This window comes from Lolium rigidum, chromosome 5 (genome assembly GCF_022539505.1).
Source record: "Lolium rigidum isolate FL_2022 chromosome 5, APGP_CSIRO_Lrig_0.1, whole genome shotgun sequence".
NCBI lineage: Eukaryota > Viridiplantae > Streptophyta > Magnoliopsida > Poales > Poaceae > Lolium > Lolium rigidum.
In genome coordinates, this window is record NC_061512.1 from 266,584,687 (window position 1) to 266,602,010 (window position 17,324).

Sequence of the window (17,324 nt, forward strand, 5' to 3'; positions counted from 1 at the left end):
AGACTTAGAGCATTTTCCTGGTCATTTCTATCGTTTTTTCCATTGACACGAAGTCAGGAAAAACTTAAGCCCACCCAACTACTTATTGTGTTGTCAGTTTCCAGCCAATCTCGAATCCTCTCCCAGCTCAGGCGCCGATCTCAATTGCAATCCAGATACCGAGCAGACAGCTATCCCTGCATTTCTGCCGGTTTGAGGCAAGCATGGAGGAGCAACATCCAGGTGGATTTCATTCACCCCAAAAAGAGAAGGGCAAAATGGAAGAACAATCCAAACGCTCACACATGATAAGCATTTCACGCCCAGCAGAGAACAGACAGTCTCCTCGAGGCTGTCCTCAGTCAGGTGAGTCTAATCGGAACTTGAATTTCCGGTACGATCGATCTTCAGAGATTCATTCGATCACTTGGTTGAATGCAAGTTTGTACCTTCCGTATCTGTGGCATGTTTTTCAAAGATGGGGAATTGTCGTTAGAGCATACGACTCTAGTCATATCTGTTGTTTTCCCAGATTGAGCCGGATACAAACATTCATGGTAAGTCAGCAACGACTGCCTCAGCTACCAGAACTGCAGCAAGAAGGAAGGAAGGAAGACGCTTGGACACATCACCGAATGCCGATCTGAGTTCCAATCATGCAACATACAAATACCAAGTCTGTGTGTGATTTGGGGCAAAAGGATCATGGAACTGAACAAAAACTGTAAGATACCACCATCAAAATGCCAACACTTGTATTCCAACCTGAAACCAATAAAGGAATCGTATATGGTATGCTCACTTGTCTTTTTTCTCAATGAATTTGTCCACAACGAATGCAAAGGGGGCAGCAGCACGGCGAAAATTGAAGCTACTAGGAGAGCATCAGCTATATCAAGTAGTAACTGGCCGACCAAATCTTGCTCTAAAAGAATAGTTCATTGATCCGATGAGGAGGAGCTGGAGGACGCCGACGCCGGCGCCGTGCTGTCCCAGGGCGTCATGTCCATGGGGTAGCTCCCGAGCACCCTGAGGAAGGATGTGAACTCCTGGATCTCTGCGAGCGCGTTCTGCGCCCTGACGTCCGCCATGGAGGCCTGGAAGTCGATGTAGAACATGTACTCGAAGTGCTTGGCGGTGCCGACGTTGGCGTCGTCGACGAGCCGGATGGGGCGGTGGCGGTGCGGGCGGGACTCGATCTTGGTGAGGCTGATGTCCCGGAAGGCGAACGCCGAGAGCACCTTGAAGAGCAGCGAGGTGCCCTCCCGGTCGTGCGCCAGCACGATGCTGGTCTTGAAGGGGCGGTCCGTGCGCGGGACGATGGGCTCCCGCGCCAGCGCCACGAACCGGGTCACGTTGCTGGCGTCGTCCTGGATGCCGTCGGCGAGGACGGCGAGGCCGTAGAGCTCGGCGGCGCGGGCGGAGGCGATGGCGGCCGTGTCGCGGAGGCCCTGCGCGGCCACGTGCTGCGCGGCGCCGGCCGTGTCGTCGTGCGCCTCGCGCGCCACGTTGAGGCCCATCCGGGTGAGCGTGTGCTCGCACTGCGCGAGGGCCTGGGGGTGCGAGATGACGCGGGCGAGGAGCTCGCGCCGGACGCCGGGAAGGGCGAGGAGGCAGTGGTGGACGGGCAGCTGCACCTCGCCGACGATGTGGAGGCGGTGGCGGAGGAGCAGGTCGTAGTTGCGGTGGATGCTCCCGCCCAGGGAGTTCTCGACGGGGAGCACGGCGCGGTCGGCGATCCAGAGCTCCACGGCCTGGAAGGCCACCTCGAACTGGTCGCACGGGATGGCGTCGCAGTTCGGGTAGGCCTTGCCGGCGGCCGCCTCGCTGTAGGCGCCCGGGACGCCCTGGTAGGCGACGCGGAGCTGCGCGCCGTGGAGCGGGGCGGGGGACAGGTCGCTGATGCTGAGCGGGCGCTTGAGGTTGGTGGTGGCCGGGGCCAGATCCAGGGAGGCGGGCGTGGTGGCGTCCGGCGGCGCCAGCTTGGTGGTCTGGCCGTTCACCTTGGGCGCCGGCGCCGGCGCCTGGTTGTCGTTGGTGCTGGAGAGGATGGCGCAGGCGGTCTGCCAGTCCCCGCGGCTGGAGCTGCCGGCGCGCGCGGCCACGGAGGCGGATCTCGCCGCGCGGATCCGCAGCGCCGGCGAGGCGAAGGACGCCGTGTTGCGGATGGCCGCCGCGGCTTCCATGGCCGGCCGGGGGTAGGGAGCGAGCTCGCCTCCGGCAGCCGATTTGGTTCTTCCGGCTGGCGGTGGAGGGTGGGTGGCTGGTGGCGAGCGTGGTGGGGTAGGCGGTGCGGCTGAGCTCCGCTGTTCCGAGCTGTCGAGGAGGGGAGGAAAAAGGCGCCGTTTTTATATGCGCACGGCCACGGCGGGCGGCGACGGAGGGGGTAGGTGGGGGCTCGCCGTCGTGGAAACGTGTCTCGTTTCCTTCCCGTCTCCTCGACGTCTCAACGCTGCTACTGCTCACACACACAGCACGAGCACATTTTCGTCACGCCTCATATATTTTCCTAGAATGGATAGCCCATGTCCTTATCTCTACAAATTAGTTTAGTTTTCATGTGTGGATAAAGGATAATATGCATTTCCTTCTATGCATGTATACCATTTTATAACCAATGTATTTTTGGAAGGTCCTAAATTTCAAAAAACAAATCTTTAATTTCTTAAATAAAATGGAACCGTTACGAAAAATCGTATTTTGGCGCGAAAATGTCACCCGCCACTCACGTGGGGCCATCAGGGCGGTCGATTTTCGCAAGGTATCGTAGTGGATTTTCGCAAGGGCGTGATGCGCGGCGATCCAAGGCCCAGGGTGTTCGACCGATCCTCACGAAAAACCCTGTCGACGGCCACAACGCTGCGGGGCGTGTGTATCGCCAGAAACTAGGGTATTCGCGTGAGAACAGAAACACTCGTGGCGGCGGAGTCTCTGTCGGCGGTGGATCATCTGCGGTCGACATGAACAATGGTGGTGGAGGTTTCGGCCCGGGACGCGGCGCTGGTCCAGGCAGGGGGCGCGGTGACCGCGGTGACCGTGGTGATCGCGGTGATCGCGGCGGATACGGAGGTCCTGGCCGTGGCTCGAATGGCAACAACGTCGGCAATGGTTTCGGCGGCCAATCAGGGTTTAGCAATCACGGCAATGGTCGTGGCGCTTTCTCTGGCCGTCCAGGAAACTTTGTCACAGGCGAGTCTAGTGGCACGGCGGGAGAGGATAATGGACAGCGTTTCAATGGCGAGTTTGCTGCGGAGGTGGGACAATTTAACCGAGGTTCTAATTTCAACAATTACAACCGTGGTGGAGGTAACCAGCATTATCGTCCTCGTTCTTATGGGAATAACAATTACTATGCCAACAATCGATATGGGTTCAATGGAGGCCGATCAAATTTTAATCAGAATCGTAGCTTTGGTGGTAGTTCTTCTGGTACAGGGAGCTTAAATAATGTTAGCCTTGCTGGAGTTAACCCTGATCTGATAAAAGAGGCAATTCAGGGGGTGGTTGCGGCTCTGACTGCAGCGGCACAGAGAGGAGGGAATGAGGTTCCAAACTCTATTTCAAGTGATGCTGTACCGGCGGCAACACAAACTGCTGTTCCTGTAATGCAGCAGCATCCTCAAGGTAATGTCGCGCAGCAAGCTCAGCCGATGCAGGTGGAAGCTGATACTGTGCCAAGACAGGAGGTTACCAATCCGGCTAAGAAGGCGAAAAAGACAGATAAAAATCCTTGTTTTAGATGTAAGCAACCTGGGCATCAAATTGATAATTGCTCTGCACCCGTATGTGATATTTGTGAGTCAACAAACCATATCTCTAGTGCTTGCCCTCTTCTAGCTGCTCCCAAACCATCGGTGACTATGTATGGATATGCTATAGAGCAGCTTATGTTCTTTCAAGTGCCCACAGGGGGTTCATATAAGCCAAAGGTGGACAATTTGAAGTTAGTAAAGGTGACTGTTGAGGGTGACCCTATGTCTATTCCTGATATTGCAGACTGTTTGAGGAGAATCGTCCCTGTGGAGAATTTCCAATGGGAAATATATAATTTCCAAAACAATGTGTTTAGGGTCAAATTTCCAAACAAATCTGAAGCCCAGAGGATGAAGACCTTCCGCACTTATCCAGTCCCAGACAGAGGTTCTGACCTTGTTTTTGAGGATTGGTCGGCTCTGGAGGACCCTCTGTATATGTTGCCTAAGGTCTGGCTCCGGGTGAGAGGGATTCCAGCGGATGTGAGAACTGATTTTTTGTCTTTGTGGGCTGTTGGCACTCTTTTTGGCATGACAAAGGAAGTGGATATGGTACACACTAGGAAGAACAAGGAATTGAGGATACGAATTGGTTGCCTAGATCACACTCTCATCCCGGAGACGACTGATGTCTTCATTCAAAGAGGTTTCTTTAAATTAAGCATTGAGGTTGAGCCAGTTACAGTGATTCAACTTGACACTGATAACTTGGGTAATGATGGAGGTAACAATGGGGGAGGAGATAATGATGATTCAAATGGAGATAAAACTGATGGTGCAAGTGACATGGATTTTGAGAAGACAATAAACAATGAGCAACAAAGTAATAGTAATGTTCAGCAAGGTACAATGAAAAAAGTTAACAATACTAAGTCGGTTAGTGCTCACCAAGCTCAACATCAACTTGAGGATCCAATTTTGTTTGGTTCACTTAAAAAAGATTTGTTGAGCTCAGGTAATCATATAATGTATAATAGTACTGTTGAACTTTGCACTGGTTTTTTTCCTGGAGAAAATTGTCCTTTTTCTGATCCTGTTCCTTTATTGCATGATGCAGCACAAAATGACACCGAATGTGCAAGTTTCAAGGTGGATTCTGTCTCGGGATCGCCGAACAGAAAGCCTTCTATCTTCTTGGGATCAGCGATGCCCGGGTCGGTTGGCACTGCTCTGCCACTGGGCAGACAGGCCACACTTGGCGTGCAGCCACTGGGCGCAGATGCTGCTGTCCCTCCTCGAACGACTAGCCCACCGGTTCATCTGTCACCTGGACGCCAGCTGCGGTCTCCCGTCAGGTCGACCAAGGCAGCAGGCGAGGCAGGTGCAGACTCAGGTGGCGCGTCGGCATTGGAGGTCGACAGGCGGGTGGCAATTCCCGATGCGCGGACCGCTGCGCTGCTGCCCACCCAGATGCTGTCTCCCGCGTCGACTCCTCCTGCTGGGTGCATGGCGCCAAGTGGAGCCTGTTCGCTGGCTAAGGACAACGTGGGCGGCTATCCCGACGGCGGGACTTTTTCTGTCCAGCCAATAATGGCGAGGGGGCTTGACAGTCTGCTGCAGCATGGACCCCAGACGCACATGGGATTTTCTGTGGCCAGTCCTACTGTGGGCTGTTCTGTTGCTTCTACCAATAACTCAGGTACAAATATTACTGTCGGTAAAGAAAATTTTTCGTCGCCAACAGTGGTAACGAGACATCTTTCAGGTACCAAAACACATACTACAATAGGTCTTGATGAAATGGCAAAGAAGACTAGCTTGGATAAGGAGGTGGCGGCTTTTGGGGGAATTGCAGCCCCATCTCTGTCTCTCAGGGCGAGCGACAGGATCCGTGCACAGCCAAATGCGGATGCTACGCAGATGGAAAGAGCGATGCAGAATGCTAATCTCAGACACGACTTTACCACTCCAGGTATTTCTTCTTCCAAGCCATCTATAGCTACTTTGTCTAATGAGGATATTGTGGCAAAGGCAAATCGAATGGGTATTTCTTTTGGGAAAAATAGAAACGAGGTTTTAAAAGCTGTAGAATCCATCAAGGAGGTAGAGATCAACCGAACTTTAGTAATTTTAAAGAAAAATGTGGAAGCACAATTGAATAAAGATGAAGGGCAAAATAGCTTGCTAGCTTCTAAATTATCAAGTCTTACTGGAGACTTGTTAATAGAAGAAGCGTTAGAACAAGGGGAGCAGGATGATCTATTGATGCCTATTATTAATTTCAAGAAGCCTCGTAGGAAAAAAGAATTTGATTTGTCTGGGGTTCGTAGAAGTGCTAGATTCAAAACAAAATCCGTGAGTTAAGATGTCTTCAATAAAAGGTTTATTTTGGAATTCAGAGGGCTTTGGTGATATAGCAAAACATTTGTTTGTCAAAGAACAATTAAGGGAAGAAAGATTAGATTTTATCGCCTTACTGGAGACGGGGAGATCTAATTTTTCAATACCCTTTCTACAAAACTTGGCAAATGGTTTAGATTTTTCTTGGTTTTGTCTTCCACCTCATGGGAGGTCTGGTGGCATTCTAGTGGGTATAAATAATACAACCTTACAAATTGGTACAGTGCTAACTGGGGATTTCTGTGTCAAACTACATGTTAAATGTAAACATGATGGTTTTGAGTGGGTATTGGTGCCTGTCTATGGTGCTGCTCAAGATGCCCATAAAGCAGAATTTCTAGCTGAACTAGCCAGAATGGGCGATTCGGGATCCATACCTTCCCTCATTGGAGGAGATTTTAATATACTGAGGAGAAAAGAGGACAAGAATAATGATAATTTTAAGCCGCATTGGCCTTTCGTTTTTAATGCCATTATTGAGAGCCTAAACCTGCGAGAGATTGCTCTCTCAGGTAGGCAATTCACTTGGGCTAATCGAAAGGAAAACCCAACTTTTGAGAAACTAGATCGTATCCTTTCGACAGTTGAGTGGGAGCAAAAATTCCCTTTAGTCACAGTTAGAGCCTTGACAAGGACTAGCTCGGATCATGCTCCCTTGTTAATTGACTCGGGTAACCAGGCCCATCTTGGCAACAAATCTCACTTTTCTTTTGAACTTTCATGGTTCAAGCATGAGAATTTTTATGAGATAGTGAGAACCGAATGGGAGGCTGAGACAAGAGGGAATTCTCCTATTGCCATTTGGCAGAATAAAATCAGACACTTGAGGCGGTTTCTTAAAGGATGGGCCAAATGTTTAAGTGGACAATATAAGAAACAAAAGGAGAAATTGCTTGCTTTAATTGATGAACTAGATTTGAAAGCAGAGTTTAGTCCTCTGGATGATGATGAGAGAGTACAACTTAGAAAGGCTAATGATGATTTAACTAAACTTCGTAGGGATGAAGAGTCTAAATGGGCACAAAGGGCTAAGGTCAAATATATTCAAGAAGGGGGAAATAATACTAAGTATTTTCATCTAATTGCAAATGGCAAGCATAGAAGAAAGAAAAATTTTCAATTAGAACAAGAAGAAGGAACCATAGTGGGTGATGAAAATTTAAAATCTTACATCTCTGATTATTATAAGAATTTGTTTGGAGAGCCAGCCAATTCTACTCTCACACTGAGTGAGGAATATACACAGGATATTCCGCAATTAACCCAAGAGGAAAATAACATTCTTGTTGCTGAATTCACAGAGAAGGAAGTTAAGGATGCTATTTTTCAAATGGAGTTAAATAAATCTCCGGGTCCTGATGGTTTTCCGGCTGAGTTCTACCAAACCTTCTGGGAAGTAATCAAGGATGATTTAATGTCAATGTTCAAACAACTGCATTCAGGGGAATTACAGTTGTTCAAGCTGAACTTTGGTGTTATCACCTTGCTTCCTAAGAAGGAGAATGCAATTCAAATTCAGCAATACAGACCTATCTGTCTTCTCAATGTGAGTTTTAAAATATTCACGAAAGTCGCTACTATTAGAGCTAATACTGTTGCCGAAAAAGTTATTAGCCCTACACAGTCGGCATTCATGCCAGGAAGACATATTCTGGAGGGAGTAGTTGTCCTACATGAAACCATTCATGAACTTCATCGGAAGAAAATGGATGGGGTGATTTTTAAAATTGATTTTGAGAAGGCATATGACAAGGTTAAATGGCCTTTTCTTCAACAAGTTATGCGTATGAAAGGTTTTGATCCTAAATGGTGTCATCTCATCAAACAATTTGTTATGGGAGGAAGTGTTGGGATCAAAGTCAATGATGACATTGGTCATTATTTTCAAACCAGGAAGGGTCTTCGACAGGGTGATCCGTTGTCACCTATGTTGTTTAATATTATTGCAGATATGTTGGCCATACTTATAGCAAGAGCGAAAGAGGATGGTCAGATAGGTGGTCTTATCCCTCATTTAGTTGACGGTGGAATATCCATACTGCAATATGCTGATGACACGATACTCTTCTTGGAGCATGATTTTGAAAAGGCGCTAAATATGAAACTTATTCTACGATTCTTTGAAGAATTATCTGGTCTTAAAATAAACTTTCATAAGAGTGAGATTTTCTGTTTTGGGAAAGCTAAGGAGGAAGAAGAGCAATATAAACAACTATTTGGCTGTGAATCAGGCTCTTTGCCCTTCAGATATTTGGGTATCCCAATTCATCATAGAAAATTAAAAAACTCTGAATGGAATCCAGTGGAAAGTAGATTTGAAAGAAAACTTGGGTGTTGGGCGGGCAAATTATTATCATATGGGGATCGCCTTGTATTGATTAATTCGGTGCTCACTAGTTTACCAATGTTTATGTTATCTTTCTTTGATTTACCTAAAGGGATAAGAAAGAGATTAGACTTTTTCCGATCACGCTTTTTTTGGCAATGTGAGGAAAACAAAAAGAAATACAGGCTAACTAAGTGGAGCATGATTTGCGAGGCCTAAAGACCAAGGTGGTCTTGGCATTGAAGTTACGGAGATTAAAAATTCTTGCCTACTTAGTAAATGGTTATTCAAACTACTTTCCGAAGAGGGCTTGTGGCAACAGATTTTAAAAAACAAGTATCTCTCGCAGAAAACCTTGGCGGAAGTTGAAAGTAAACCTACTGATTCACCTTTCTGGAAAGGACTAATGAAAGTTAAAGGAGATTTCTTTAGTAGAGGAAAATTTGAGGTAGGATCCGGAGAGGGAGTGCATTTTTGGGAAGACAGATGGTTAGGGGACCAGACTCTTGCATCACAATATCCTCAATTATACAACATAGTTCATCGTAAACATGATACAGTAGCAAATGTTATGAGTTCAACTCCGTTAAATATTGGTTTTCGGAGAAGACTTATTGGTGATAAATGGGATCAATGGGTACACCTGTGCCAAAGATTAATGGAGATAAATTTAAATGAAGAGCAAGATAGGTTTGTTTGGGGGCTAACTCATTCTGGGAAATTTACTGTTAAATCTATGTATAATGATATGATAAATGGACAGACCAGATATCTTCGTAAATACCTTTGGAAAATTAAAATCCCACTCAAAATTAAAATTTTCATGTGGTTCCTTAGCAAGAAGGTCCTTTTGACTCGCGATAATCTAGCAAAGCGAAATTGGAATGGAAATACCAAGTGTTCTTTACGTGACAAGGAGGAATCGGTTGAACACCTGTTTATTTCCTGCCCTTTTGCTAAGCTTATCTGGCGAGTGGTTTTTGCTTGCATATAATATTCCACCTCCTACCAATATCACAAACATGTTTGGGAATTGGCTTAATGGAACCGACAAAACCGATAAAGCTAGGATTCGTATTGGGGTTTCCGCTTTATGTTGGTCAATATGGAATTGCAGAAATGATATTGTTTTTAACAGAAAAGATTCTACTAATTTCTTGCAGGTTATACACACTATGGTACACTGGATTCAACTCTGGCGTTTCCTACTCCCGGAGGATCAGCGGGAGTGCATGGTTTCTGGATGCAACCGCCTTCGAATGGTTGCCCAGGATATTTTCTACCAGGCTACTTGGCGGCCTACTAGAAGATTGCAGCATGCCTAGCTCGCTTAGATTTTCCCTCTTTTTTCGATGGTTGATCTTTGTAGCGAATTTCGATGATCCTTGAATTGTAAACTTTTTGAGTGTTCTATTAATAAAGGGCTGTGTGCATCAACCGATGCAGAGGCCGGGGTAATCCCATTTCGAAAAAAAACGAGCTACCATAAAGATGGAGTTCCATGCTACCGTACGTCAACCCATCTCATTGAATCGACAAGCTACCATAAAGATGGAGTTCCATTTCTCTTATGGTAACGTCGTGGTGGCACGCCCGGCTTTGGATCTGGCCGAATTTGACCGCACCTGCAGGACCCTGCAGGTCCAGCGCCGTCCTCCCGTCCTGGTATTGGGTGTCCAGCCTAGATTTACTCGGGAAGGCAAGTGGTTCTGGAGTTGGTGGAGTCAGGCAGGCGGCATGGTCGGGTTCGTGTCGTCGGCGGCACCGTTGGGTCTGTTTCTTGGGCTCCCAGCAGTGGTGTGACATTGCTCTATGGGCGGGTGGCGTTCGCTGGTGCTTCCCGGTTTCCTGCCGCGGTCGCGCACGGGTGATGCGGTGGTGGCATTGGTAGCACCATGGACGGATCGTGCGTGCCCTGGCTATTGTGATGGTCTGGCGGAGTGCGACTTGTGTCGATGATGAGCTCGACGTAGTTGACCTAGGGTCTCGGTCACTATGTTCTCTGGGCTGGCAATAGTGGTTTCAGTGTTGTCGGCGGTGCCGACTTTGTTTCCTCCTCCCCGGCCTCATGGTGGTGGCTGGCTTCAGGTTCTGGGTGGGACATCGACAAAAGTTGTTCAAGGCCTCGACCGTTACGGGTGATGACGATGTCCTCGGCGTCGTGTTCCTTCTTGGAGGCACCACTAAATGTTCCTGATTTCTCGAAGTTGGATCACGCCGACGTGCTTTACTGCCGCGCTTCTCCGATGGTGCAAGGTTCTATTCTTTTGCTTTAGGCACACCCTCTTCACCTTCTTTGTGCTTGTCGCCGCCATTGTCTCACTAGCTACTTTTACACGGTGTTCTGCCTGATTTGGGTGGCCTCCTAGATACCTAGGGGTGATTTCCTAGGCTAGTGTCATGATGCGGGCCGATGTCGGTGTTTTCTTCCTTACGACGTGGGATCAATATGCCGTAGGATAAGTATCAAGGTTGCGTCTTTAGGGGTGGTGGTTGGGTTAGGGCAAAAGCTCGGCAAGGCCTCGGCTGGTGCGAGCGGCGGCGACGCCCTTGGGCGCCACTCTCATCCTTGGAGGTGCCTCCATCAAGCCCTCGCCCATTTATTATCTCAAGGAAGGAAGATAACTGCGATTTGCCCGGTCATGGGTTCGATTTTCTCTCGCATAGGACCTCTGTTGGTTCGGGTCAGTTCTCGGCTTCATGCCCTTGCAATAGTGGACGGTGCTTCCATCGATGGATTCAAGCTCTTTACCTAGTTAGCTAGTGTAGCGCAGTTTCTTTCTCTTCTTCTTTGTTGCTTCCTTTGATGTATTGTAAGCTGGTAACCAACATTTCGCTCTTCATGAAAGTAGTTTACTAGATTCCAATTTGATTAAAAAAAAAAGTGGGTGGAATGGTTATGAGAAACATGGTTGTTGCTGATTTGAATGTATCTAAATTCCATACATGTTTTGTTGATTGATATATCTAAACTGTGATAACTAATATAGAACGGAGGCACTAGATATTTTCGAAAGTTGGACGAGTAGGTGTCTGAGCGAGTGATGTTTCTTTCATTAGTTTCTGCTGCAATTTTGACAGTTAGGTGAGATGAGTAGGAGATGTTCTAACGACAATTTTGCTGCTCCACCTAAACCAAGTTGCAGTCAAGACCATCAAAAAAAGTTGCAGTCAAGCAAGCTAGCACGGACATCCAGCTAGCACCGGCCGGATATGTGTATGCTCCGAAGTCTCCCATGGAAAAAAGCCAAAGTTTTCCTTAAAAGATATTTGTTGTCTACGCGCATATATGTTCCCCCGCGTCAAACTATTATCTAATCCAGCTAGTACTACAGCTCCAACTACTTGCACGTATACTGCAGCACTTGTCACCCAGTCCTGACTCGCTGCAATTTCTTCTCCGAAGAAATGTACGTACGCCTCATTGTATCAAACACTAGTAAATTAACCCAATTTCGCCGCGTGAGGAACGTGACAATTTCACCTACCCTACCAACGGTTAGCAACTGAAAGGGTCGTCTAACCCGTGTCGTTTGACTAACCCGAAAACCATATTTATAAATTCGCAAAGAATATGAAATAAATCATGTAAGTATATACTTACACTGTATTGTTCATTTTGTCATTTTTGCCTCAGTTACATACTTCCGTATTCCAGATTTAGCCAGCACCTACGTGCATATATCTTATACATGCAAAAAATTATTTCATATTTTCTTTAACTTTATTTAGTATTTATATATATTAGTGTTCACCGTGGGTTCGAGAGTACCCAGGTTTTAAAAACTCACTTGCGTCTATCACACCGCTTCAATGAATGTTTAGAAGGAACACAAAACCGCGGGGTTTCTCTTTAGAAGAAGAGATCCAGACCGGTCTACACTAGCATTCCACCGACACAAACAGCGTTAGGACCCACAATTGATCTCGAATTAATATGGTGTTAAATGTTGAAATTAATATGGTGTTAATAATGAAAATGGGCTCAACAACATATTTTTTTGTTTCAAAAAAAAATGTTGTTGATCCCATTTTCATTATTTTTTACATTTGAATTAATTTGTTAGTGCATCAATCTATACGATACCAAAGTTAAGAGGTCTCAACTTCAAGATTACATCGAATCCATGCTAGCACATCAATTCTATAATGAACATATGGGATGCGAAGGATAATTGAGTTTGGGCGTGTGGTCTGAGTTGGGTCGTGCGTTTGGATGTATTTGAGCTGCTGTGAGCCAGTGAAATGTGCGCTTGCATTGTTGATTATTTAATCTGTGAACTAAACGTCAGAGAAAGGGCAGAGGTCATGGAAAATTTTCAAACCCCACATAAAATACGTACAGAATTATTTCGGGAAAAGAGATACTCCCTTGTATCTATGATAAGTATCGGATCTTTAGTTTAAATTTGGACGAATTTGAACTACTACTATGATACTTATTATGGATTGGAGGTTGAATGTCCATCCTGCGAAAACTCATCGGTGTTGAGCACTAGTGAGCTCGTTTTTTGAAAATAATTGATAATTGCATCTTTCGTTCTCCAAACATTCTAGGTGGATCTATACATCTACATTGTATGCCAGAAATTCCGTTCAAACAAATGTTGTATTTTAGGAAATACAAAAAGACAAATATCTGACAAAATACTCGTATACAATTGCTATACTAGCTGAGTGCCCCCACGTTGCAACGGATCACTTGCACACTTTCTCTCCATGTGACACTTTCAGCATATTTCTTTTTTTGAGTTTGTATATTGTTATGTATAAAATCTATAAATTCATGTTTTCTCTAAAATAAAAGGACAATCATCGTAGAAAATTAGAAATGCTTGATGCTAGTATTATACCATGGATTGACATTAATCATGGCGGACACGCAATCTAAGTCAGTGGTGCACCGTGATTGATGTGGTAGAGGCACCCCTCGCATGACGATAATCGCTGGCGAACACTCTACACCACATGCCACATCGGAACCACATTCGGGGAGTTGTAAGACGATCTAAGGTGCATAGATCCTCTGACGCTAGGCGAGGGTATTCAACATTGCTCCAGATTCTATGAATACTAATAATAATTGTAATTCTTCATTCAACTACGTTGAAGCTTTTGAGCTTTGCATGATCTATACATGAAAATTTTAGTTCATCTGCAAACACATCAAGTGAAAAGAAAATCACAAGATAACACAATGATACCATGTACGTGGTACTCATTATACGAGAGGCCGAACGTCCAATATATGTGTGCGAGCAAACCACCAAGCAACGGCGATATCATGCTGCCATCAAGCTCTTGTCTTTTGAAAGGATTTCCTCTCAGTTCTTCCGCCGATGTAGCGGTTCTTGTGCGTTGATGCCCTTTGTTGCCGACGAGCAAAGACCTCCCTGACCAGTGACCGCCACGCTCGCCTAGGACGTGAAGCACGAGGCGTTCCTGTTGGTGGTAGGTCGTTCTACGCAGGCTGATGTCGTCCATACTCGCCGTCTAGTTCATGCGGCCTGCAAGAGTAGTGGTGATGATGGTGTGTGATGATGTGCTCGAGCGCTCTCGGCGACATTGATGATGGCAATTCGGGAGCACCTGTACTTCAGTTTCTTTAGGAGAGGTCGACCAAATTGGCATTGCCATGTCAACTGGGACAGGGTGTGTAGGCCACTATGGTACGGCGGTCTCGGTATCACTGACCTCGCACGCACGGCCATCAGTCTTAGGACCCGTTGGGTGCGGAGGATGCGTACAGACCCCTTGCGACCTTGGCGCGGGCTCGATATGCAGTTCTCTAGGAGCGAGAGTGATATCTTCTTCGCCTCCACCGTCATGGTGGTAGGTGATGGATCCTCCGCTCTGTTCTGGGAGGATAGGTGGCTGGATGGGAAGTCAGTTGGGGAAGTAGCGCCTGACTTGTTGGCGTTGATTCCACGACGTCCCAGGAAGCGTTGTACGGTGGAACAGGCGCTTACCGAACGTAGTTGGATCACAGACATTATGGGAGCCGTTATCCCTTTGGCACTCTGGCAGTACGTTCAGCTTTGGTCCAGGGTGCAGAGAGTGCAGTTGACGGATGTGCCAGACAAGCTTGTCTGGCGGTGGACGATCGATGGCCAGTATTCTTCCAAGTCTTGCTACTACGCCCTCTTCTAAGGGTCGTTAGTGTCGAAGTCTGGGAGTTGAACTGGAAATCTTGGGCGCCACCCAGGGTGAGGTTCTTCATCTGGCTTGCTTGCCAAGACAGATGCTGGATGGGTGAAAGGCTCGCGCGCCACCGGTTAGCTCATCGGCCGTGTTGCGTGTTCTGTGACCAGGAAGCGGAGACTATGTCACACATTCTTACTGGGTGTCCGTTCTCACGAACTATCTGGCATGAGGTCCTATTCTGGATTCGATCTACTGCCGGACCTCCCGTTGTTAAAGGGGATTTCGCGGAGTGGTGGTCGCTAGTGGTGCGATCCAACCCACGTCATATGCGCAAAGGAACCTCGTCGCTAGTTATGCTCACGGCATGGTGGCTCTGGAAGCATAGGAACGCGATTGTCTTCAACAACGAGCTGCCTTCGGTGGCCTCCCTAGTCGACACGGTCAAAGCTGAGGCGAGATTATGGGCGGACGCGGGAGCACGAGGGCTACGTCAACTTCTCCCTTAGTTTTCTTAGATTGAGTTGTATGGCGTGGGTGTCAGTCCACTCTTTTGACTTGTAAATACAATTTCTTTTTCTACCAATGCATCGAAACGCAAAGCTTTTTGCGTTTTCACGAAAAAATAATTGGCATTCGATCTATTGCCCACTCGTCGGTGGTATTTTTTTTGGGTTGCGTTAGGGTTGTCGTGGCAGTTCAGACGGGATTTCGCCGGTGCCGGAGGCCGAGAACCAGGGCGTCCGTGGGTTGCCTTCTCCAGGCCAGCGACGGAGGCAGAGCACCAGAGGGGAGGCGGTAGTGCGGGAGCAGGTGCAGCAGCGTCGAGCGTCAAAGAGGGTGGAGCAGAGCCCCAAAAGGCGGTGCCATGGAGTAGGGCGCAGTTGCGTGGCACGGTGGAGGACGGTGGGCAGCGCCGCGCTAGAGGAAGAGCGTCTGGCGGCTAGCCAGGGTGGGGCGGGAGGTGGGGAGTGGCGTCAGAGTCCGGACTCTGTTTCTGTACGTGGGCTGATCGTGCTAGCTTTTTTTAGTCGTGGTTTTTTTCTTGTGGCCTCATCGGAGGGAGAGATTGCTTAGGCCTTGTTCGGTTTCATCTAATCTGAGGGGCATTGAGTGATTGAGGTGTATTGAGGTGGTTTAAATCCCTAATAAGTCAAAATGTCCCTCAAACCACTCCAATCCACTACCTAGTGTATTAACCAAACGAGGCCTTATGGTTTTGTGAAGATCTTTGTTTCCGTGTGTGTCGTGCGCGGGTCAGCTGGGTAGCGATTTTTTTTTTTTGATCTACCACTGGTTTTTCTAACATACAAACACCACCGATTGCAAATTATAATAGTAAAGGTAAATGATATATACAGCCAAAATATTAATAAGATTTTTCTACCAAAACTTTGCATGGATATACGGAGCATGAATTGTATACCTATTCCCGAAATAAATCCTAGATTTTTTTGAAAATTAAGAGTACAATTTTAAAAAAAAATCAAAAGGAGGATACACTGGTGCGCAAATAAATCGCGTCCGTTTGTACTTTTTTTACTTAGTTGGCCAACAAAACATTTTTCCGCTTCAGGCTTAAAACTGCACGGACTGGATCAAAGTATATCAAACACAAACCGAGGAACGGTCGACGCATGCACAAATCTATTATCTTGGCCTCATCCAATGCGAACGTGCGTGATCGAGTGATATTTTGCTTCTTCTATATATATTGCATGCACTGTACAACTTTTGTTTGGACAGGATGGGCCAACACAGTGCTCGTTCTACTTCTATCTTGGCTACTGACCCTGGTCGACCGTGTCTTGTGGGCTAAACTCGCTCGCTCGTCCTAAAAGAAAAACCGTGTGATAACACTAGTCCACACTTCACTCCGCAATGACGATCAACCTGCTTCACACGTTCATAACTCGTAAACAACAAGACACTGCAGGTTGGTTGGACCTCTTCATCAACAAACTGTTGTCAGGATATGGCACTATGTTTTTCATCAAGAACCTTATGAGGATAGAAGTGTGTAGTATTTAAAACAGGTGCATTTAAATGGTTTCTATACATACAACATGTTAGCATCTTTTGCAACTACCAATTGATAAATGGGCTGCAACATAAAGAAAAAGTATGCAATGCATAAGCTTAGAATAGTGAATGGCAAAGAAATACATTTGCAACATGGAATTAACCCCTTACAACAAACTCCTTGAATCTCTGCAACATATTGTAAGTTTGTATCTGTTGAGTATTACACGCAGTCATAACATGTCAAAACAACTATCCAACTATGATGCCAATTACAAACTATGAATAAAATATTTTCCACAAAAATAGAGCAATGCAACCTCATGAGCATGACAAAAGAGTCTAAGAACGTGCATACCAACGGTAATAACTAGTACTTTCTAGATTTTCCCAGTAGTTCAAAAACCGTCAAAGAATTTAGTTATACAATTCTATCCTACGAAAGCCCTATTAGGATATATCATACTAATAGCACAAAAATCTAAGTTGGACAATCCTACACTTCAATCCTCTATCGGGATATATATTAAACTATTGTATTGCAGATCCCCTCTCGAGCTATTTAGAGGTAATTAACACAAACACATTTAAACATAGTTTAATATGTATAAGTGGCATACATTATTGCATATAAGAATGAAAAAATTCATATTGTCTACTTCAATTTTAATTGAATTCAGTTCGATAGAATAATGAAAACTAAAATTCGAAGACATAACATAACTTTCATGCACAAAACAATCTTTTACATAACATAACTTTCG

General features: G+C 46.3%; 1 protein-coding gene across 1 annotated transcript; it reads right to left on the reverse strand.

Annotated features, from left to right (window-relative positions):
* Window positions 1-715: 715 nt before the first annotated feature.
* Window positions 716-2,165, reverse strand: LOC124657627 (arogenate dehydratase 3-like). Its single transcript, XM_047196146.1, has one exon. It carries the CDS (start codon window positions 2,163-2,165, stop codon window positions 918-920), a length of 1,248 nt encoding a protein of 415 aa, XP_047052102.1. The 3' UTR covers window positions 716-917.
* Between the last annotated feature and the right edge of the window lie 15,159 nt (window positions 2,166-17,324).

Excerpts from the sequence above, each read along its gene's own strand:
- LOC124657627 (XM_047196146.1), bottom strand. The coding sequence starts at position 2,165 with ATGGAAGCCGCGGCGGCCATCCGCAACACGGCGTCCTTCGCCTCGCCG.